General features: G+C 49.1%; 1 protein-coding gene across 6 annotated transcripts in view; it reads left to right on the top strand.

Moving 5' to 3' along the window:
- The window catches only part of AGRN (agrin), a 245,128-nt gene that overhangs the window by 74,665 nt on the left and 146,395 nt on the right, over positions 1-24,068 (top strand). For 2 of the 6 annotated variants that reach the window (XM_028740790.2, XM_028740794.2), the window contains exon 3: positions 839-859. The exons of 2 other annotated variants lie outside the window; for them this stretch is intronic. In XM_028740790.2, the coding sequence (XP_028596623.2) occupies positions 839-859 (21 nt within the window). Of the gene's footprint in view, positions 1-838; positions 860-20,224; positions 22,192-24,068 lie in introns of those variants that run through there. 2 more of the 6 variants (XM_077931366.1, XM_077931367.1) reach the window with 2 other exon arrangements.

Raw genomic sequence — 24,068 nt, 5'->3', positions numbered from 1 at the left:
AAAATATTTAAAGCAGGGGAACCCCCCAATGAATGAGACACCCCGAAAGCAGCCTAACTGAGCAGGTTCAGTGGTCACAGAATGCTGAGTGATTATTGCGGGGCGGGGAGAGAGAGGAGATGGAATGGAGTGGAGAGGAAGCAGGCATGGCTGGCTGGAACCCTGAACTGGAGCATTTTGTCGTGAGTTTCACATGTTGTTATTTTTTTTAACACAATGAGTTACTAGGAACGGGTTGCTTTCTTTTCTGAGAACTCCAGATCTCTTCTTTCCTCGTTATTGCACACAAAGAACATAAGAGACTGACTGCTGGTTCAGGTCAAAAGACCTACCTGGTCCAGCTTCCTAATGCTGTTTGATATACAACAGAGATGGAACATAGAGCCACAATGGTCCAATTAAGTTTGCAGATAAGGTGTTTTCTCAGTTCCTTGGATTGTGATTATAAAAGATGCATCACAAGAATTAATGGAGGCTATTCTTTTCCTCCTCCCCCCTTCCCTCTTATTCGTCCCAGTTTTCCTTTTTTCTCTTTTTGTATCAGTATGTTTGCTGCTGTTTGTATTTTGTCTTTATCCTAATAATTAATCAAGTGTCTTTTTAAAAAGCCTTTGGGCAGGGGTGGGCATTTGTGAGGAGACAAATAGCTTCCCACAGGCATCTCTCGGGCTGTCCTCTGTTGGAAACTGGGTACTGTTCTTGATAGATCTTTGGCATGCTCTGTCGGGCTCTTTTGCTTGTATGCATGTTTGGAATGGCTGTCATTGGTCCTTTCTGTTCTAATGCCTTATTTTCTCCTTTTTCTTCTTCCCTTTCTCCCTTCCCCTGCTTTCTAAAGAACATAAGAGACTTCTTGCTGGTAAGTGCTGGCATTGTTCTCAGACTCCTTCATTAGTCAATCCATTTGTCCTTTAATGGGGTATCAGCTCATAGCTCTTTTTCCAGACTTGTTCAACTAGTGACATAGAGGCTGGGCTCTGATCCAAGAGACTCTCAGTTCAAAATTCATCTCTCTCTCCCCACTTAGTCTTCTCCCTCCCCATTTGCAGTGCGGAGAATATAATTCTGGCCTACCTTGCAAGGTTGTTATACAGCCTAGTGAACTAGTGGGCGTGAAAAAGGGCTATCGAGCAACCCAAGAAACTTGGTTTGGGTCTTAAGACTGCAGCTGTGTCTACTCTTAACCTGAGATTAAGCCCCATTGAACTCAATGGGCTTATATTTGAGTAGGCAAGCATAGGGCTGCGCTCTTAGTCCACTTGTTGGTTAATGAATTGAGAACATTGATTATGAGAAACAGTTTGTCTGAAGAAGAGAGGTGTACAGTGGTACCTTGGGTTCAGAACTTAATTCGTTCCGGAGGTCTGTATTTAACCTGAAACTGTTCTTAACCTGAAGCACCACTTTAGCTAATGGGGCCTCCCGCTGCGCCACTGGAGCACGATTTCTGTTCTTATCCTGAAGCAGAGTTCTTAACCTGAAGCACTATTTCTGGGTTAGCGGAGTGTGTAACCTGAAGCGTATGTAACCCGAGGTACCACTGTACTTTGTTTTCAGTTGATACTTACAGCAGCTACTGAAGGAGGTATTGTTCTTTTTGTCAACCACAGGATAAAAATGCCTTTTTCAAGATGAGTTCCAAAACCCATCTTAAGGAACCATCCTCATTAGGGCAACCAAATTAGTGGGCAGGGTTTTTTTATTTTTAATTGCTTGTGACCTGGTTGTTGTTGCTTTAATAAGTATTGGTCTTAGAAATTATAACACATTAAAGTGGGGAGGGATTGGTGGAATTGATTGGGGGAACTTTTAAGAGATATTTTAAAATAAATTAATGAGTGAATGTTGTGGGCCTGATGTGAAAGAACAAAATAAACACTGATTTGCAATGTTTCAAAATGCTTAAGACCTCCAGAAGGGCCCTGCAGGATCAGGCCCATCTTGTCCAGCATGCTTTCCCCCCACAGTGGACATCCAAATGCTCTTCTGGAAAACACAGAGTGTGAAAGGGCTCCCCCCCCCCCATGTGATTCCCAGCCGCTGGCATTCAGAGGCCTCCTTCCACTGACTGTGGACAGCTTGTCTCTCCTTCCTCTACAGCTTGCTTTCTGGAGAAGGCATAATTCCAAATCTGCTGCTGTTTGCTTGTTATATGCAGAAATGAAAGTTTTTTTGCATTTGTTTTCATCCTTAATGGTGGGAACTTCGGATGACGAGGGCCTCTGGAAACTGATACGGAATGTTTTGAACAATTTGGGCATGTAAACTTGGAGAAGAAAAATTAGATGAAGGGGAGACAGCATAGCAGTCGTAGTGTAGATGGAAGGCCTTGCTGCCCAAGGGTGGAGCATCTGCTTTGGGTGCAGAAGGACACAGGTTCAATCCCCAACAGCATCTCCAGGTAGACCAGGGATGAGACACCCTGTCAGCTAGGTGCTCCGGCACCTGGAGCGGCGGGGGCGAGCCGCCATCCGCGCATGGGGGCGCTGTGGTGATCCGACCAGGGGGGTGCTGTGGCAAGCTGCCCACAGAGTCCACCTGGCAGACACAAGCCCCATGCTGCCATTTCTGGCAGCGCGGGGCCCTGAGCCACTGCGTCACTCCCAGGAGAGACGTGTGGCTCGGGCGCACTGCAGGCCGGGCCCCGCCATTTTGTCACCCCCTCAGGGATGATACCCGGGGCAGACCACACACCCCGCATCCCCCTTCCTACGCCCCTGCTCTCTGTCTTTCCATCCATAAGGACTAGAACAATGGAGCCTCAGGGGCCTCTTTATCTGGCTCTCACAACTCTTCCCCAAGTCACATCCCTCACCAGCCCTGCTCTTGCGTGCTTTTGCTTGGCTTGGATGCAGCCCTTGATAGGATAGAGAAGGGTGTGTGTAGAAACTAGCCTACTGCAGAGGTGAGATTTACATCCATTGCTCCACCCACTTTGGCCTCTGCCACCACTGGCATGTGGCCCCCTGAAGGTTGCTGAGAATGAAATGTGGCCCTCGGCACGGAAAAGGTTCCCTTTCCTGGACTGGAAGTTTGCTCTTTTAGATTCCTCACATGCCAAGGTCTGGGCTTTTTCCTGCTGTGCTCCCTGCAGAATTACTCCCCTCTTATTTACAGCCCCCCCAGCCTACCCAAACAGTGCGAGAGGTTGTTGCTCCAACGCTGTCTTTAAAACCAGGATATCCGAGCTGTTGGAACAAGAGGGCAGGAGGCACAGAGGGCAAGTGGGAGGGTGTGACACACTGTCGGCCCAAACCTGGCCCGTGGCCCGTTCATCCCGGGAACCCCAGCTCTGGGAATCCCAGGATGCCAAGAGAGTGTATGTGTGTGTGGTGGAGCAACTGGCTTTGAAGAGAAGGAATAAACTGTCGGTCCCTTTGTTCAGCCGCTGCAGATATGGCTGGCATGCGAGGACTGGAATTTGGAATCTGACCGGCTCTGCCAAGTTATGTCTTGCTTCTCTGCAAAGCGTTTCACATGCCTTTGCTTTTATCCGGTGGGCGACTGCAGCTTGCAGGGTTTCCAGCACACACACACACACACACACACACACACACACACACACCCTCCCGATAAGGGACTCCAGGCAGGTGGACCAAGCTGGTACATGAAACGGTGCCTCCTAGTGTCTGAAGCAAGGCAGACCATCCCTCCAGCAAAACATGTGCCCCATAGCTCAGGGGTAAAATATTTTTTTCAGCATGAAGGAGGTCTCAGGTTCAATCCCCGGCATCTTGAAACTCCGAAGGGTCCCTGCTAGTCAGTATAGACAATACAGTGTTCACACTGCAAAGCAGACCAGTATACTGTGTAAGTCCATCTATTTCAGTAGGGATGCGGGTGGCGCTGTGGTCTAAACCACTGAGCGTCTTGGGCTTGCTGATCAGAAGGTCGGTGGTTTGAATCTGCATGACGGAGCGAGCTCCCGTTGCTGTGTCCCAGCTTCTGCCAACCTAGCAGTTCGAAAGCACACCAGTTCAAATAGAGAAATAGGTACCACTGCAGTGAGAAGGTAAATGGTGTTTCCGTGCACTCCGATTTCTGTCATGGTGTTCCGTTGCACTAGAAATGGTTTAGTCCTGCTGGCCACATGACCCGGAAAGCTTTCTGTGGACAAACACCGGCTCCCTTGGCCTGAAGCGAGATGAGCTCTGCAACCCCACAGTCACCTTTGACTGGACTTAACCATCCAGGGGTCTTTTACCTTTACCATCTAGTTCAGTATTGTCTACACTGCCTGACAAAAGCTCTTTGGGGTTTGGGGCAGGGAACTTTCCTAGCGCTCCCTAGAGATTGAACCCAAGACCTGCATGCAAAGCAGATGCTATACCAGGGGTCGGCAACCTAATGCCCATGGGCCGGAAGTGGCCCATGGAGGCCGTTTAACCGGCCCACAAGCCGCCCCCGAACCGAGTCGCCCGCTTTCTGAGGGTGCCACAATCAAAATGCTCTTAGCTTTCTGGATTGCTAAATGCTGCATTGCCGCTGGTGCTCTGAGCTCACCCCCGGAGGCAAGCCACTCCAATTTGTCTTTTTAATGCTTTTAATTCCTTGCTTGGTATTTGGGTGTTATGCCAGCAAGGAAGCCAAGGGTGATGCATAGCCTGTGCTTGAAAGCACGGGGGGTGGGGAGGGATTCTGCACTGAGATCCACGTTCCAAAAATCGTCAAACTCAGCAACCTGCTGGAATTTTGCAAATAATGCAAATACGTGCAGAAAATGCTTAAAACTCTGGCTCTGCTTGATGCAGGGAGGGGGCAGTGCGCTACTCGCTGCATTGAACCCAGAATTGCCCTACCTAATTTTCAAGACTATTTCTGTATCCATGATGGCTGGGAACTTAAGCTCTTCAGAGTGAAAGATGAAGTTCTTCAGGATTTAGTGCAGAGTGCCAGGAAGTTACCCCAACTGCACCCTCATGTGCAACACATTCAAGGCCACGCCATTAGACTGGTTGTAAGTAAAAAAAGCATGCAGGTGGGGTATCTGGCTGAGGGCAGACTGAGGTCTGTAGGGCAGTGCCCTCCCCATTCCGCCTAAAGGACCAATCTCCACTGCAGTCTGGCTGCCCAGTTTGGCACAGCAAACACTTCTGACAGGGTTCGATTCCATGCCACACCAGCTTTGATGGGGATTCCCCCGATCCAGAAGGGCTTATATACATATCAGCCAGTTAGGGGAGAGAGGTGTTAAGCTAATTTAACATCTGGGGGGAATCTGGAAAAGCACTACTGGCCATGCTCCCTGGTGGTTAGTCTTCTGGGGGCTGCGTGGCTGGGGCCAAGGCAAAAGGGGATAGAAGAATAGATTGGATTGTTTAGCATTGTATAGGAGGCTCCATTCTAACTATGAAAAAGCCAGTGTTGTGTACACCCCCCCCCTCCAGAGGTGAGCAACGACGGATCCTCACAAGTCAAGGACATTTTCTGGCTTGGCAAAAGCACAGAGCAGGGCTGTGTGTGCAGCCCAGGGCCGGATGCAAAGGTTTGAAGGGCCACATTTTAGCCTAAGGGTGGAGCCTTCTCACTCACGCACTAAGCAGATTACTATTTTCCAGAGTGCTTGACCTCCAAGAAGTCGATTGTGTGTTCTAACTTCCTAGTCTGTGTGCAAACCATACATTTAAAGCTCATTCAGCCCCCACCTGCCCAGCCCCCCTGGCAAAGAATCTTGGGAACTGCAGTTTATGCCCTCACAGAGCTACAGCTTCTAGCACTCTTAACAAACTACAGTTGCCATGATTTTGAGTGTGGGTGCTTTAAGTGTATTGTGTGCATGAAGCCCCTCTCCCTATCCCTCCTCAGTTGCATCACTAAGCCTCCGGGTTTCTCCAGGAGACTGGAAAGTTTCATTCCACTCGGCCAACCTTGAAAACCTGCACATTCGGAAATAACTTTCCCTTAGTTGAATACACATCTATGCAAGAAAGTGTAGTGGAATTCAATAGCACTCTCTTCTGGTTGAAGGACAGAATGCTTCTCTTTTTCTTCTTCGCTTTTTGCCGGTGGCTTGTGGTTTGTTGACTGTTAATATTTTATACTAGAAGCATAAGAAGAATTTGCTGGATCAGGCCAGGGGCTCACATATTGTTGTGAACAGAGATTTTCATCTCTGACAAATAAAAGATCAGATAAGAGAAAGGCTTCTTTGTCTTGATGAGGAGATGAGAGTTTGCTTGTCTCAAATTAAAAAGGTAAAGGTACCCCTGCCCGTACGGGCCAGTCTTGACAGACTCTAGGGTTGTGCGCCCATCTCACTCAAGAGGCTGGGGGCCAGCGCTGTCCGGAGACACTTCCGGGTCGCGTGGCCAGCGTGACATCGCTGCTCTGGCGAGCCAGAGCCGCACACGGAAACGCCGTTTACCTTCCCGCTAGTAAGCGGTCCCTATTTATCTACTTGCACCCGGGGGTGCTTTCGAACTGCTAGGTTGGCAGGCGCTGGGACCGAACAATCGGCAAGCCCTAGACGCTGAGGCTTTTACCCACAGCGCCACCCGCGTCCCCTTGTCTCAAATTAGACCTAATATAAAGGAGATTACCTGGCAAAAGCAAGCTCACACTTCTCATTGAGTTTGTATACATACTTAAGATATATACCTATGTAAGAGGCTTGTTTATAATTATATTTTGGAAATGATTCTTGTTCTTAACGTAGGTGCGTTGTTTTATACTTTCTGGATGTCCCATGATCATATTCTAAAGCAGTTGTGCTCTAGGTTATAAATCAAGCACAGCTAGTTGTTGTTTCTTTTTGTTTTCCAATGTATTTCTTATTTTTTAAAAAAATTGGTATGGCACAAACAAATTTTCATTCTGAAATGTGGCCTGGAGAAGAAAGTTTGAGAACCACTTCCTTAAGGGAAGCTTAGTGGAAAAGCATCTGAAGTTAAAAGGGATCAGGTAGGAATCATAGAATCGTAGAATTTTAGAGATGGAAGGGACCAAAAAACCCCACCTAGTCTAGTCCCCTGCCATTCAGGAATATTTTGCCCAGTGTAGGGCTCGGACAGACAGCCCTGAGATTAAGAATCTCATGCTCTACCAGCTGAGCTATCTCACCTCAGGAGGTGATGAAGAAGACCTTTCTCTGCTGAAGACCATGGAGAGTCACACTCAGAAATGCTTTATGACAGTGTCCGAAACTCCCATTGTTCTAGGCGCATTTTGCGGCAGGGATTTTCATTAGCGCAAGCAGTTTCTGAGCTCTGGGCGCATTACTGCGCCTAATATTTCAAATTAAAACTGCAGAGTGGAAGGAAAGGAGAACCTTTTTCTGCCTCCCCACTTCCAGCTACTCTCTGAAGACTGGAAAAGAGATCGTCTTAAGAATATTAAGGGGGTGGGCAGGGGAAGGACTAGACCATGTGAAAAATGAACGTAATATTTTAGCTGCAGTTCGTTCGTTTTCAGCTTTGTATTCTTGTTATAAAAAAGCATGCCTAGACATTCCTTTGTTGCGCCCGTAATCTAGGTTTAAGGTGCCATTTAGCTCCTAGCTTTCATATCTCTGTTTCTAACACTGCTTTATTAATAGTAATACTATTGTGGAGGGTTTCTGTTCACATTCCCAGCCAGCCATGCCTTCTTCTGTTCGTTCTATCCCTTGCTCCCTAATTTCCTGTCCTCACACCCCCATCCTGCTCAATCTTCATTGGGCTGTTTTTTTGGGGTGGGAGTGTTACCCTCCCTCTGTAGCATTTTTTCTTTAAGAAGATTTTGTGAACTTCTGCAAGCGCTTAGGGTTTCCGTGAAGTGTGCTGACGCTTCCCTCTTTTTCCATGGATGGCGCTGTTTTGTAGGCTGCATAAGGAATGGTGCTCGCGCCATGAACATCAGAAATAGAAAGGGAGGATAAATAATGGTCGGCATTCTAGCCAGGGGAGGAAGGGTCATAGCTCAGTGCTAGAGCAGCTGCTTGGCATGCAGAAGGCCCCCAGATTCGATCCTCCAATCAGAGTCTCCCAGTGGAAACCATGGCATAGGCAAACACAGCCCTCCAGATGTTTTGGGACTACAACTCCCATCATCCCTAGCTAACAGGACCAGTGGTCAGGAATGATGGGAGTTGTAGTCCCAAAACATCTGGATGGCCGAGTTTGCCTATGCCTGGGGTAGGCAGATGGACTTATGTGTCTGACTCAGTCTCAGGCAGCTTTCTATGCTCATTCAGCTTTCGAATTCCTTTTTCAGACTCTAGGTTTGCTATATTACCCTGTCTCTTGAGGGTCCTGATATACGGCAATTGTTCGCCATTCTGTTCCCTGCTTAAACACCCTCCCTCCCCGCCGCCAGCCCATCATGGTAAGGCTGTTGTTAATTCTAAGCATCCCCAAGGGACCAATCCCACTTCCACTCCCTCGGCCTCCTCTGTGGCTTGTTTCTCCTTTATGCCGAGCCGTTAACAAGAAGCCTCTAAAATCCTCCAGCCAGGAAGGAGGTCTGCGTGCTTTAAATGGAAAGTGTCTGGTTTGAGTTGGCCACCATCCCGGCCTCTGCGGTCAAGGAAGGGGCTGTGAGAAAACTTAACTCACATGTTGGCTGCCCTGAGCTGCAGGATTGGTGGATGGGGTGGGGGCAGGACTCATCTCCCAAAATTTCTTGGCTTGAAAATAATTGGCTGATCTCTTTTCCAAAGTTGAATCCAGGTGCGTCTTATCTCTGACAGGCCAGTAGGTGGCAGTGTTACTCTGCCAGAAGAGAACGAAGAGCGTAAAAGAAAGACTTTTATCTGCCTGCTACTGTAGCCAATATTGTGCTCTCCAGATGTTGTGGACTACAGTTCCCATCATCCCTGACCACCGGCCATGCTAGCTACTGGGGATTAGGGGAGTTGTAGTCCACAGGTTCCCCAGCCCTGCTAGATTTCCTTTGGTTTTTGGTGGTGGGGAAGGGGCTGTTTAATTGAGGGAGTCTACATTTTTATTATCATCATCGCTGTTAACAATAATAATTTATCATCATCAACTGCTCTTCTCCATAAAGTCTCAGGGCAAGTCACAGTAGTGCCAAATACAACAGTAAAAACAGTTTGAACCAAATGACAATCACAAATAGGGTTAGTCCTAATATAGCTATACTTATAATATATTGTTAGGGACGCGGGTGGCGCTGTGGGTTAAACCACAGAACCTAGGACTTGGCGATCTGAAGGTCGGCGGTTTGAATCCCTGCAACAGGGTGAGCTCCCGTTGCTCGTCCCTGCTCCTGCCCACCTAGAAGTTCGAAAGCACCTCAGAGTGCAAGTAGATAAATAGGTACCACTCCGGCGGGAAGGTAAACGGCGTTTCCGTACGCTGCTCTGGTTCGCCAGAAGCGGCTTAGTCATGCTGGCCACATGACCCGGAAGCTGTACGCCGGCTCCCTCGGCCAATAAAGTGAGATGAGTGCCGCAACCCCAGAGTTGGCCGCGACTGGACCTAATGGTCAGGGGTCCCTTTACCTTTTTATAATATATTGTTATGAGTTTGTGGGTGACAGACTCCCATGCATTCTTGGGTCTAGTAGGTGTTAGAGTTTAACCAAGTCTGGGAGAGTCAACCTGGATGGCAGACTCCTAAATCCCTGGACCCAGCTTCCCATGTTCAAGAAAGCACCTGGGGTGAGCGCCTGGTACTGCTGAAATCTTGCACCACTCAGAGATTGGGGTGGCACGCAACAACATGTATCTCAGGTATCAAAAGCCAGGGAAGCAAGGCTGTATCATGAAGGTGGCAGATGCCCCTCTGTGGAGAGGGAATTCAGCTTCTTAGGGGCTTCCATAGAGAATGCACAAAAATAATTGCCAACAGAGAAGGCTCCCTCCCCCCCCCCCCCGAATTTAGACTCAACCTGTGCTATTCTTTCTCCTTCCTTCAGTGTTTGTCTCTTCCTGATTGCCACACCCCCATGCTCCCTTTTTCTGCTGCCACAGTATTAAATGACATCATTAAAATCCCTGCAGGTTAAAAGGGGGCAGGAACGGACTCTTCCTCCACCCTCACCTCCTTTTGGTTGTTTTTCTCATTAATGCTGCTAATTAGCTTGTAAAAGCAAAGGAAGAGTGTGCAGTGTGTCTGTGTCTGTGTTAACCCATTAGCACGTCAGACAGGGTTCCTTGAGGGAGCTAGATTGGATAGAGGGGGCATCATAAAACCTGTTTATGCTGCCCGCCTGGGCTGCGGGATAAATACCAATTAGCTCTCTAGCCAAACTGGATTTTAAAAGACCCCAGTGCAAAGCTGGAAAGGGATCAGGGATATTACTGCCATTCTCTCAGGCTCACTGGCCTGCCGTTGGAGAGCGTGGCTGCTGAATTGGATTTCCTAAGCACATATACTAATAACAAAACTCATTTTCTGAGAGCGGGTGCTTCTGCAGCCAAGTTGCTAGTGTCTGTGTGCAGGAGGGGGTGGGCAGCAGACCCCTGGGAACCTCAAACGTTTGCAGAAATCTCACACTGGGAAGCTCTCTTAATGAGAGGGAAGGGGCTTTGCTGAGGCAGCAGGAGACCAGCAGAGGGGTTTCTATAAGCTAAAAGGCAGGATTTTGGGTGGTGGTGATTTATTATTATTTTTTAAATAGATTTTATTAACGTTTGAAAAAGAGTAACAAAGCTCAGCACAAAACATTTTTTTTATCAGATATAAAAAACCCCTAATCTAAACAGGTTGTTTTTTTAAAAGTAAGGGGGGGGAAGCTTTCAACAAGGACATTATTTATCCCATAAGATTTATATGCTGCTTACGTGTAAAAAACAAAACAACCCAAACAAAAAACCTCTAAGTCATGGGTAGGCAAACTAAGGCCCGGGGGCTGGATCCGGCCCAGTCGCCTTCTAAATCTGGCCCGCAGACAATCCAGGAATCAGCGTGTTTTTACATGAGTAGAATGCGTGCTTTTATTTAAAATGCATCTCTGGGTTATTTGGTTATTTGTGGGGCATAGGAATTCGTTAATTTTTTCTTTCTTTCAAAATATAGACCGGCCCTCCACAAAGAGGGACAGTGGACTGGCCCCTGCTGAAAAAGTTTGCTGACCCCTGCTCTAAGTCATTGGGACTGGTAGGGCAGAAAGCAGGGAGCTTAACAGTAGGTGGCGCCAGAGCAGAGTCAGAGCTAATGACAGTCAGAGCCAACACATTCTAGTTTTGTCTCCATCCTCCTCCCAGCTGAGTTCTTCCAGTGAGCAATATTGAGACTGAGGAGGAGGAGGAAGCTGACAGCCCCTGCAGCTTGTAAGGAAGAAGGCAAGTAGGTGGGAGATTCCAGAGGTTGGTGGGGCAGTGCCCTCATGTGCCCCAAATGGACCAGCATCCAGTGGGACTGAGCAATGCAGCATCGACTGTGTGCTGGGGGAATGGAATGGAGTCTACTGGGTGACGGCTCCCAGCACCCCTTCCTTAAAAACCTGAACATGGAGGACTCCATACCACCACATTTAGCTGCAGATCCTACCTTTTCAATGGCTTCTTAATGGGTGGACATGGGTTGTACCCAACGCTGGCCTTGCTCAGAGCAGGCCCATTGACATCAACAGACGCAGCGTACTTTGCTTCATTGGGTCTACTCTGAGTTAGAACTTGTGAAACCACACCCTTGGCTGCCAGGCTGATAGATAAAAGGGAGGAAGAGTGAAAATCTGACTTCAGAGTCAGATTTTTCATTATGCTCCCTCTGCGCTGCTCCTGTCTCTGTTTCTGGGTTGGGGCTCCTGTTTAGACAAAAGCCCCAGACCAGAGCAACCAGCCCCTCTCCACTTTCTCCACACTGCACAGACCTTTACAAAGCTGCCATCAGTCATCGGTTTAATGGCAGAGGCTAGTGAATGCTGCTGAGGTCAGGAGCCAAAGATGGTTCAGAGAACAGGTGGGTGGGGACCAACTTTCTACAACCTCCTTCCCCATCCTGGTTCTCTCCTGTCCCTCCGTCTACCTGCCCCATACATCTTTTGGGCTGTCTCTGGTGGCAGGCGAGCAGCTGTGGTCTCCCCATTGCTAGCATTTTCCTAACAAACCCATTAGCAACCCCCTGGGGCTGCTTGGCCACACAGTGGCTTTAATGCATTTAAACGCTCTGGTTCATAAAGCTGTGGGGGGATGTGTGAAGTTAGGGGCAGCGCAGGAAGAGAGATGGGGGGGGGGGAGAGAGAGAGAGAGAAAGGGAGGGAGGGAATGGGGGGGGGCAGCAGCAGAGATTTGTCCCTAGTCTTTTCCCTTTAAATAACATAACAATAGCTTCCCTGTTCATTCTCCTTTCTCTTCTTATTGTTGTTGAGATGGGTGGACAGAACTTTTAAGTTTTTAATTTTAATTTTAAGTACACATAGGCCCTGTTTACTGGACCACACGGAGCTAGAATCTCTGCCTGCCTGCCCCCCCTCTCTCCCCCCCCTCAACCAGCAAAAGGCAAACAGGGACTTTAAAAATGCACTCTGGTTGGATATCTGAATCTGCAGGTTGTATAGCAAGGTTTAGCGAGCGTTCGTAAAGCGGGACCTGGGTGTGCAGCCTCCCTGTTGATTTATACTGGTGATAATGATAGCCATTTTACCTATCCCTGCCCTCCTCTCCTATCTATTTGCATGCTTAGCAACCAACTCCGGCTCAACAAGCAGAAAGCTCAATAAGGAGTGTGGGCACATAGATGGGTGGGTAACCGTGCTAGATCTGTACAGTGTAAATTCCCAGCTGGCGGTTCAGTTCAATCGCTGAATATTTCATTTTCATTTCACTTATTGCTTATATCTTGCTTTCCCCCTACTTCCCAGGGGAAGCTCAGAACAGCAAACAGCCAGCAGAGAGCAGCTCAATTAACACAAGATATCAAAATAACCAATATAACAAAACATAGCATATGTCAAAACATAAAGCAAGTTTACGTCTAAACAGTAATACAATACCCATCTGTTAAACCCCTAAGAATTAATTCAATAACAAGGATGTCCTTCTGGCTTTGATTACCCTCTCCCTCCCCCCATACACAGCTTTATTTATAGGGGAAGGGCCGTAGCTCAGTGACAGAGCATCCGCTTTGCCTGCAGAAGGTCCCAGGTTCAATCCCTCATATCTCCAAATAAGGCTGGGAGTGTCCCCTGCCCGAAACCCCAGAGAGCCTCTGCCGGTCAGTGTAGACAGTGCTGAGCTGAATGGCCCAGTGCCCTGGCTCAGGGGTTGCCAAACTTTTTGCTGGCCCTTGGACACAATTAGATTTTTGAGTGAGTGCCACTATCTAGTCCTGTGTCTCCTCCAGATCAGCCATGCCACTCCCACAAAAGAGATGAAGTGTGAACCAAGGGATCATGGTAAAAAAGACCAGTACAGTGGTACCTCAGGTTACAGATGCTTCAGGTTACAGACTCCACTAACCCAGAAATAGTACCTCGGGTTAAGAACTTTGCTTCAGGGTGAGAACAGAAACCGCGCGGCGGTGGCAGCGGGAGGCCCCATTAGCTAAAGTGGTACCTCAGGTTAAGAACAGTTTCAGGTTAAGAACGGACCTCCAGAACGAATTAAGTTAATAACCTGAGGTACCACTGCAGAATCACTCGTGATCCCTGGAACAGCACATAGGTCTGAATTGGGATAGAGCTCCCTTCTTCCAACTTCCTCCTTCACCTCTGCGTACTTTTCAAGAGCGATAAAGGTTATCTGCCCTTACTGCCTCATGACCAAGGGAGTGGGGAGCTTGGAGGTTTTGTGGATATGGGCGCCTTGGTGGTGAGTTGCAACCCCTTCTCTTACACAACGTAAGGCAACTTCCTGTACTCTTCAAATTCAGCGATGGGATGACCCCATGCCGCTGGGGAGGGCATCTGAGTACAGTGGTACCTCGGGTTAAGAACTTAATTTGTTCCGGAGGTCTGTTCTTAACCTGAAACTCTTCTTAACACTTTAGCTAATGGGGCCTCCCACTGCTGCCGCCGCACTATTTCTGTTCTCATCCTGAAGCAAAGTTCTTAACCCAAGGTACTATTTCTGGGTTAGCGGAGTCTGTAACCTGAAGCGTCTGTAACCCGAGGTACCACTGTAGTCTTCCAACCATGATCTTCCTTGTGTATACAGTGGTACCTCGGGTTAAGTACTTAATTCGTTCTGGAGGTCCGTTCTTAACCTGGAACTGTTCTTAACCTGAAGCTAATGGGGCCTTCTGCTGCTGCAGCAGCTCCGCCGGAGCACGATTTCTGTTCTTATCCTGAAGCAAAGTTCTTAACCTGAAGCACTATTTCTGGGTTAGCAGAGTCTGTAACCTGAAGCGTATGTAACCTGAGGTACCATTGTATCTTGGATATGTACCGCATTGGCCCGAATATAAGATGCACCCCCAAATAAGCCGCACCTTTAAAATTCAAGACTTACCGTATTTTTCCATCTATAAGATGCTCCCATGTATAAGACTCCTACTATTTTGGGGGACTCAGATTTAAGAAAATGAGGGGGGATATATCCTTGTATAAGATGCCCCCCTAATTTTTGACATTATATTTTAGGGGGATAAAACCTAGTCTTATACACAGAAAAATACAATATTTGTGGGTGCGGCCCGCCTCCTGATACTCCCGCCCCCTGGCACTACCTCCCCAAGCCGGTGCCGGGGGAGACTTGGGAGCGGTGGGTGGGTGGCGCACCGTTGCCCCATGTTCCCGGGCTGCTTGGGGGGGGAGAGCTGCGCCGCTTTGCCGGCGACATAAAGTCATGAATATAAGCCGCACTTTAACTTTTCACGGCCCGAATTTAAAAGTGCGTCTTCTATTCGGGCCAATACGGTATCTCATTAGGAATACACGATAGTGGCTTCGACAAAACACAGAAGCAATACTTTAATTTCACCATGTTCTTTTGCCACCCAGTACTAGGAGAATATATATAAATGTTCTCTTTAGGAATTTCTAACCCGCTCTCCCAAACAATGAAGACTTCCCAAAGGGGCATATATTATTAAACAAGTTGTAAATACAGTTAAAAGGAATAAAATAGCTTAAAGTTTTAACAAAGCCGTAATAAAATACAGTGTTACAAAAAATCGATTCTTATAAACAAATCCCTATCCGTGAATGGGTTCACCTTTCTGGGAATTTTAAATTTCAATTTCAGATCCAGTGTTCTGGCGGCTTCCCCCCTCTCCTCCCATCTTGGAGTAGGGTAAATCAAATGTAATAATTCAAAGCTAAGCAGGGCTCGGTATGGTTTCAAACTGGATGGGGATCATATGTTAAGACTCCTGCATTGCAAGGGGTTGGACTAAATGACCCTTGAGGTCCCTTCCAAGTCTACAATTCTATGATTGTCTGAAAATGACCTCATGCTTCTGAGAGGTAGGCAGGAATGCAGTGGACAGATTGTGCAGTTTGCAGTGGTGGACAGCAGAGGGCGCCTAGGAGACGGATCTTTTGCTCTGAAGAACCACAAGTTTCTAGGGGAGAATTTCTCCGTCTGCGTTGGCAATTGTCTTGGACTACACAGCTCTGTTGGAATTAGGTGGCTGCTTGCTGATGAGCAGAGACAGGAGATTCAGGAAGTTATTCACCCACAACTCCCCTCATCCCTGACCATTGACCATGATGACTGGGACAGGCTGGAGAAGTCTTAGCCCTGATTCTGCAAAGCTCTTCTTATGCCAGCAGCAGTTCCCAATGAATCCTAGGAATGGCCCCAGGATATTGTGTAATGTGGAGAACATAGATAGGGACCATTTTTGCTCTCACTGTCCTAACACTAGAACTCCGGGACATTTGAATGTTGGAAAATTGGGAGCAGAGTTCTTCGCACAGCACATAGTTAAACTATGGAATTGACTCAATGAACTGGCAGTGATGGCCACCAACCTGAATGGCTTTAAAAGTGGATTGGACAAATTCACGAAGGATAAGGCTATGGCTACTACCCATGGCGGCTAGGCTGCTGGAGGAAGTTTGCTTCTGAATGCCAGATGCTGGAAGTTGCAGGAAGAAAGAGTGCTTGTGTGGTCAGGTCTTGCCTGAGGGTTTCCTCAGAGGCATCTGTGAGAACAGGATGCTGGACTAGGTGAGCCACTGGCCTGATCCAGAAGGGCTCGTCTTGTGTTCTGCTTGGGAAGATGTCAATAGGTGTGTTTATGTTATTTGCCAAAAAGGAATAATAACAATAGTAATATGTGGAAAAGGGACGCGGGTGGCGCTGTGGGTAAAAGCCTCAGCGCCTAGGGCTTGCCGATCAAAAGGTCGGCGGTTCGAATCCCCGCGGCGGGGTGCGCCCCCGTTGTTCGGTCCCAGCGCCTGCCAACCTAGCAGTTCGAAAGCACTCCCGGGTGCAAGTAGATAAATAGGGACCGCTTACTAGCGGGAAGGTAAACGGCGTTTCCGTGTGTGGCTCTGGCTCGCCAGAGCAGCTTTGTCACGCTGGCCACGTGACCCGGAAGTGTCTCCGGACAGCGCTGGCCCCCGGCCTCTTGAGTGAGATGGGCGCACAACCCCAGAGTCTGTCAAGACTGGCCCGTACGGGCTGGGGCACCTTTACCTTAATATGTGGAAAGGGAATTCTTCTGCCATTGCCGATGTGCCTTTTTGACCACACAGATTTGTGACTCTTCCTGCCTTACATTTTCAGTGGTATGATTTGAGGGGTTAGGGGGTGCTGCCGCTCAGCAGTCAGAGCACTTAGAGAGGTTTATCAATCAATTCCTCTTCACAGGGAACTCTGGGAATTGCAGCTCTCTGAAGGGATTTGGGGTCTCTTAACAAGTCACAGGACCCTTTAGAAGGCAGGCACACCTTCCAGGAGTCTGGGGGGGGGGGAGGAGAGCCATGACTGGATTATTTCCCTGTTTGTGCAAGTTTGGGATGAGATGGAATCACCTCTGAGCATGCACAGAGGGTTCCTTCCCTGGCCATAGAAGCCACCACAAGTATGAGCCCTCATGCACCTGTATATGAGGTTTTGAAGTTAAATTGCACTGAGTGCCTCTCTTTAACAGAGACCCAGCTCTCTTCATTTTGGCTGATCTCTTATCCGTTCTTTTTACCATGCTTCCACTCCTCAGATTTGCCCTTTATCGTCTTGGTTTCTATCGAGGTGGTTAACCACAATCTAGGCTAATGCCATTTCATTTGGAGTTGAGAGGGCTGTAGCTCAGTGGTAGAGCATGAATTTTGAGTGCAGAATGACAGGAATGGCTAGGCAGGGCTGGGAAAGACACTTGCCTAAAACTCTGGAAGACTGCTGCCTTTCAGTGCTGACAATACTGAGTTAGATGGACCAATGGCCTGACTTACATACTATAGGGCACCTTCCTGTGCTCCTGTATTGCAAGAGGGAGATGTTCAAATGCTCCTTCAGACGTACATCAATCAATCAATCAATCAATCAATCAATCAATCCCTAAAGAGACAGACAGGCAGACAGAGATCTAGCATGTCAGGGGGAGACTTTCTCCTTGAGACTCTTTATTTCTGCGTGTAGGGATTGACTGATTGATTGATTGTACGAAGGAATGTTCCATCTTTTGTGCCCTCCGCCTGCAGTCTGATTTGGCCAGACCAGAAACAGATAGATCATCGCAGTTCGGGTCTCTGTTAAAAGTCTGCCTGGACAAGGTTCACTTCTGTCAGTGAATTACTCCCTTTCCCCTCTCCTTCTCTTTTTCGAGACCATTGTCTGTGCAGGGGAAGGGGGGGGGGTCATATTCTGCTGCCAAGGAGCGTGGAAAGGGACAGGCTTCTTCGCACCCTGCCTGCACGTATTTGGCGGGGGGCCGTCTCAAAGGGGCACATTCCTGCCGTCCTCATGAGATTTGCTAGGCTTGCTTTGCATATGGAAACATGCAAATGGAGGCATGCAAATTAATTGTTTGCCACTCCCCCCCCCATGTTTCTTCCAGGGGTGAGGAAGAGGGATGGGAGATTTAAAGCTTTTGGATTAGGTCCAACTGTTTCCAAGAGAGTGTGGCTTTGAAATCCAAGGCATTCTTAGCTAAGGCATGGAGACGGTCCCACAGGCTGATTAGGGTGCATTTATGCATGTTTAACTCATGCCTCATTGGTGCAAGACCTTGTTTCACTTTTAGGACACATTTTTACCCATAGGCCCCTGTCTAAAGCACTGTGGGGTGGAAATGCTGCTCAGCCCCCTTTGTTGAATCACACCTCCAGGTCCTCTGTGTGATTCCTGGAGGTTCTTCTGCCAGGAGCAAAATTTGTAAGCGGCAGGGCCAGTTCTGGTTTTGAGAGGGCTTTTGGCACAGTGGGGTCCCTCCACCATTGTTTATTTCCCAGAATGCTCCAGAGAAATGCTGTGCCAGAAGCATTGTGGGAAATTGAAATGGTCACATACCACCACCACCCGGCTCCCTTCTGTAGGAGGCTGGATGCTCTCAATAATGAGTTTGGGTGGTATGCAATGTACTTGACTGTTTATCGTTGTTTATCACATTTATATTCCACCTATCCTCCAACAGGGTGGCATACATGCCTCTCCCCTTCTCTAGTTTCATCCCCATAACAGCCCTGTGAGGTAGGTTAGGATGAGAGGTAGTGACTGGGTCCAAGGTCACTCAGTGATTTGAACTCAGGTCTCCCAGGTCCTAGTCTGACACATCACACTAGCACTAAGAAGCACTCTGTGCACACAGAACAACTCACACGTTCTTCATGGGACAATGCACCCCCTCTACCCGTAACACATTCCTTCCTAAATCTGCTCTAGGGCTTCCACACACCCTTCAGAGCAGATCTGGTGACTGCTGGGGTGCTCATGGGCAGATGAGGAGGGCAAAATTCCATTGCACTGGCAGGAATCCTTGGACTAGCTCCCACTAGTGCAGTGGTTAATTGAAACATGCTCATTATTACTATTATTTATTAGAATTTGTATAGCAGCAGCAGCTCCCATGGTGCATTAGAGCAGCCGTTACCAGCCTGATGCATTCCAGATGTTTTGACCTGCAGCTGCTGTGCTGGCAGGGGCTGATGGGAATTGTAGTCTCCAAACATCTGGAGGGCACCAGGTTAGTGAAGGCTTTCACAGTGTGTAAGATGGCAGTTTTAAGAACCTAAGACAAACCTTGCTGGACCAAACCAAAGGTCCACCTAGTCCATTACCCTGCTTCCTACAGTGATCAGCTAGGTACATAGGAAACTGCCTTATAGTGAGTCAGACCAGTGGTCCATCTAGCTCAGTATTGTCAACCCTGACTGGCAGCAGCTCTCTGGGCTTTCTGGCAGAGGTCTCTCTCAGCCCTACCTGGAGGTGCTGGGGACTGAACCTGGGACCCTCTGCATGCAAAGCCCCCTCCCCTTTTGTCTCCCCTAGAATCCCATTTTGAAGGTCACATCACACTCCATTCTTGTTATCAGTGCGCATGTGCGGGCTGTCATAGCACATGTGCACTAAGGCAGAAAATTTTGATCATTCCGACAGTGGGCAGACAGTGTTTCTGAGAAACTCACAAGCGGATGTGTGGTGGCAAATGCTTTCTCATCAGATTTTATCCACTAGCAACCTGCATTCAGACATATACTGCTTTGGAGCCTGGAAACTTCATTTAGCTGGGGGAGAGGTGATAAACTATTGATAGGCTTCTCCAAATATTTTTGTCAGTCTTAAAAAAAAAAAAGACATCCCAGGCTTTGTCCCAGCTGAGAAGCAGCAGCTGAGAGAAAGAATGTCACTTGCAATGCAAAAATTTCCATCTCCTTTTATGAGACTTGGAGGAGGGTGTTTTTAATTCCCTCCCTCCTTTCCCATCCACTCAGCTCACAACTCTGGGACAATTCCTCCTGCTTTTCTAAAGAGGGAATTCCCTTCCTTCAAAAAGTAGCGACCTCCTGTTCCGTCTTCCCATCCTTTCTATCTGCCCCCGCCTGCACACCCTGCCCCGCGTACTCCATTACAGCTTGTAACGCGATCCGTATAGCTATCCTCCCCCCCTTTTGACACGCCATCCTGCCAGGATCTTCCCTGGCATTTCCCCTCACTCAAAAATATCAAAATAAAAAAATCAGCTGTTGAGGCGACCCAGCCTGTATGTGCCTGCCTGCTGACAGAGGGTGCGCCTTTTGTGTGTGTGTGTCTGTGCGTGTGCAGAGAGGCGAGAAGCTCAGAGTGGCTGAGAAAGAGACACATAATGAGTTTTGACACTGCCTTCTCCGCCCCTTTCAACATCTTGAGTTCACAAATGAGACGCGGGGCTTGTCGAGGGGGGCGGGGGTTGGATGGTTGGAGAGAGCGAGAGAGAGCGGAGGGAGGGGAGATAATTTCCCTTTCGCTCTCTTCCAGGGAGGCAGGGAGAGCTGAACGGAGCCTTCCTTCCCCACCCCTCCCTCCCATCTCCCTGGAAATGCTGACAGGTGTCCCTAGCTCCGGAGGTATCTTTCGGAAGCAGTGGGGGTGGTGCCCGAGGGGTCCTGCCTCCTCTTTGCACGACAGCAGCTCCCTCCGGAACACACCGCAATCTTCTCTCCTTTGTTTTTAACCGCTTCTCCACCTCTTGAGCCGCGGAGGAGAGCCTCCAACACCCCTCCTTGCCACAGCCGAACTCTTGCATTGTTGGTTTTGTTTTGAGGGAGACCCGGGTCAGGGAAGGATGGAATCGCTGACCGACGTCCGGAGATGGACAGCTCACGCCGGGTGAGAACAGCAAAGCTGCGGCAGTGCCCAGGGGACGGCAACGGACAGCCAAGGAACGGCCGCGGACAGTCGTCTCGTTTCCTCGCTTGGCTTTCTCGCCACCCTGAGTCGTTGGGGGGCGGCTTGAGAAACTTGGGCGTGCGTTGTACGCCTGACGGCTTCCGATCCTGAGCTTCGCCGTGAGCGGCACCCCGTGTTGCCCGAACTCTTGAATCAGGGCTCTGTGCCCTTTTGCAAGCCTGCGTTTCACGTTTCCTTTTTTTAAATGCTTCTTACTCTTGGGATGATTTTATTTATTTCTGGTGTGTGAGGAATCGGTAGTGAGAGCTGGCATGCTGGCTCTGTGCAGGGAGAGAAGGTGGCGGTGCGTTTAGCTCATCTCAGCAGCTGTTCCGGCATCGGCGAAAGGAGCTCGGGATCCGTCTCCCATCAAGAGAGCCCGTCGCCAGCCAGAGAGCCCTGCCGCCAGCTGCTGTCGAGGAAACCGCAGCTGAGCCCTCGGTGGACTTTGGAATCCCTTTGAAAGAGGAAGCAGAGAAAAGGGGATTCTGGCCCCGTCTCCTGGCGATAAGAGAATTCATCAGCTCCCTCTCTGGATTAAGTTTCGGGGTGTGTGTGTCACATGCAAGGGTCTGTTTTCATTCTCACTTCTTCTGTGTTTCTCTTCAACATGCGTTTCTCTGACAACACGCGTTGTCAGAGGTGCGCATGGGCTGGAGGAACTCGCTCCAGCACCGAGGACCACCCAGCAACCGGGTCGACGGTTTAATAGTGAGCCACGCCTTGTGAGGACCCCCCCCCCCAAAAAAGACTCAACTAATGTTTGCGGTTCTTGGAAGATCTATCTCCCCCCGCTCACCCTCTAATTTTTCTCCACAATAGCATACTCCTCCTTGTCTGAGGGTTTGACAAGTCTTGAAAACCAGGATTATAACCCCTTTTATTTCCGTGAAAGCTGTCTGCTGAAGGAGTTACCGTTGGATGGAGTTATCCTGCATTGTTTCCCCAGCTGGCCTAATCGGATGGTAGATTTGGGGAGCGTTCCAGAGTCAGGGAGCCCCTTCAGATTCTCCCTCACAGTGTTTGCCGTGGCAGGCACTCCTTCTTGAGGACTGAACCCCAGCGCTCCTGACTGGTTCTGAGAGGATGACTCTTCGAATCCCTCAGAGGGGAAGCTGTCTGACGGGACACCAGTTCCTTTGGCTTAGGTTTCCCTTCGCCTAGATTTGGATTACAACCTCAAGATGGTCTGCGCAATGTTTGGTTCTTCCTCCTGAACTCTGAACCCCTCATGCCGGCCGGCCAGCCTGAGGATGTCGGTTCCTGAGAACACTTAGGACGCAGCCACCATTTTGGAAACGGGCAAGCAAGGGGCGAAAGCTTCCTTGTGCCCAGAGCAACCGCTATCCTGGATCTCCCGGTAGGGGCCTGGGCCCCAGTGAGCGGCATGACCGCTTGCCAGTACCCCATGGGGCCCGGCTCCTTGGAGAGGGACCGGATGTACCAGCACAAAGTCTCCCTAGTGGTTCGATATTTCATGATCCCCTGCAACATCTGCCTAATCCTCTTGGCCACCTCCACGCTAGGATTCGCCGTCCTGCTTTTCCTCAACAACTGTAGGTGTCTCCCTCGGCACGTGGCGGCAGTGGTGGGGGGAAAACAAGGGGGAGGAGCTTAAAGGCAACATGGGTGTGGCTCGGAGGGTGTGGCTCTCTTAATTTGCTTGCTTAGTAAACCTGTAATGCTTTGCTGACACTTAAATGCAGGCTGAACGAACAGGGATGGCCCCATAGGACTTTGGGTTGCTTCCAGTTGAGTCCTGTTCAGAGCAGACCCGCTGAAATTAACAAGCCGAAGTCTGTCATCTTCAGTAACCTGCTCTGAGTAGGACTGACATGGGATGCAACCCCTTTGTGCCTCTTTGATTTCCTCGTGTCGATAAAAACTGCTTTGCACACAACAGCTGCGTTCTTCGCTCTGAGCTGTGTCTCTGAACTAATTCCCATTCCATGGGAGCAAGGGGGGATATGCCTTATGCCTGGCATTGATGCCCCACCTGAAATGGATGGGGGGGGGGAGTGTCGGGCTGCTGCTAGCTATTGGCTGTCATAGCTAAGCAGACTCTCCATGTGCAGAGACGGTTATTCAGAGGAGGGACCTTGTAGCTCAGCGGCAGAGCAGCCGCCTTCCATGCAGAAGGTCCCAGGTTCAGTTCCCGGCCTTTCTAATTGGGGCTGTGAATGCTGCTGGAGTCTTAAACCCCAGGGAGGTGCTCTGCCAGTCAGTGCAGACGTTATCAAGCTAGGTGGACTTAGTCTTTGTCAGATTGCTGTGTTCACAAATATAGGAAGAGGTGCAGCTCGGTGTGTGGATGGGCATAGAGCATTTGCGATGCATGCAGAAGGCCCCGGGTTCAATTTCCAGGTAGAACTGGGGGAGACTCTCTGCTGAAACCCAGGAAAGCAAATGTTAATCCTAACTCAGTTGAAGACAGCTTCCTGTGTTGTTTCCTACAAGACCTGTAGCTCGGTGGCAGAGCACCCTCTTTGCATGCAGATGTCATCCCAGGTTAGGGTTAAAAGGATCACGTACAGACGATGGGTAAGACCCTTCTCTATCAAAGCCCCCAAGAGCTGCTGCCAGACAGGGTAGATAGTACTGGGCTACAGGGACAAACACCTGGGGTAACGAGGCAGCCCCTTGCATTTCCCAGAGCATCTCTGAATATCAAACACTGGGGGCAAGCAGGAGGATAACCGGGGCTGCCTTCGTGCACTGCTTGCGAGCTTTCCAGAAGCATCTGACTTAGCAGTGTTGGATACAGGGCGACAGACCTTTTGGTCTCATCTGGCATGGCATTCATCTTGCTTTCCTATCCCCAGATAAGTGGAATCGCTGCTCAAACACTTCCTTGGAGGAATCTACATTTACAGCCCCTAGAGCCTGAATGTTCTTATATCTAGTTGTGTGTGTGTGTGTTTATGTGAAAGCTGATGTTCTCTGGGTACTGAATCTCATGTCCTAATGCATGCTGCTTTCTGTGCTGAGGGTGCATTGTGTTTAGCTCACAGCCCTGGTTAGGGAGGGGGCAGTTACTAGTCATGATGGCCAGATGGAACCTCCATGCCCAGATGCAGTATACATCTGAATTGCCAGATGCTCAGGAGCAAACTAAAACAAAGCAAACAGATGCTAGGTGGGCCTTTGGGTCTGATCCATCAGGGTTCCTTTTGCGAGCCAAGGTGAGGGAGGGCTCTTGCCTCTGAGCATCCCTGAGCCATTGGACTGGCCTCTGTGAGAACAGGAAACTGGACTAGATGGGTCTCATTCACCTTTACGTTTTTAATATTGCGTTTCAAAGCACTTCTGCGAATCACAGCACTCGTTATCAACATAAAGTTCTGCCCAGTGATGCTCAAAAGACGGCCCACTCTTTCCGCCAACCTCAATTTTACCCGGTATGAAACCTCATTTTCCACTGCTTCATTTTCTC

This window comes from Podarcis muralis, chromosome 7 (assembly GCF_964188315.1).
Source record: "Podarcis muralis chromosome 7, rPodMur119.hap1.1, whole genome shotgun sequence".
In the NCBI taxonomy this organism is placed as follows: Eukaryota; Metazoa; Chordata; class Lepidosauria; order Squamata; family Lacertidae; genus Podarcis; species Podarcis muralis.
This window is presented reverse-complemented; position numbering and strand designations above follow the sequence as displayed.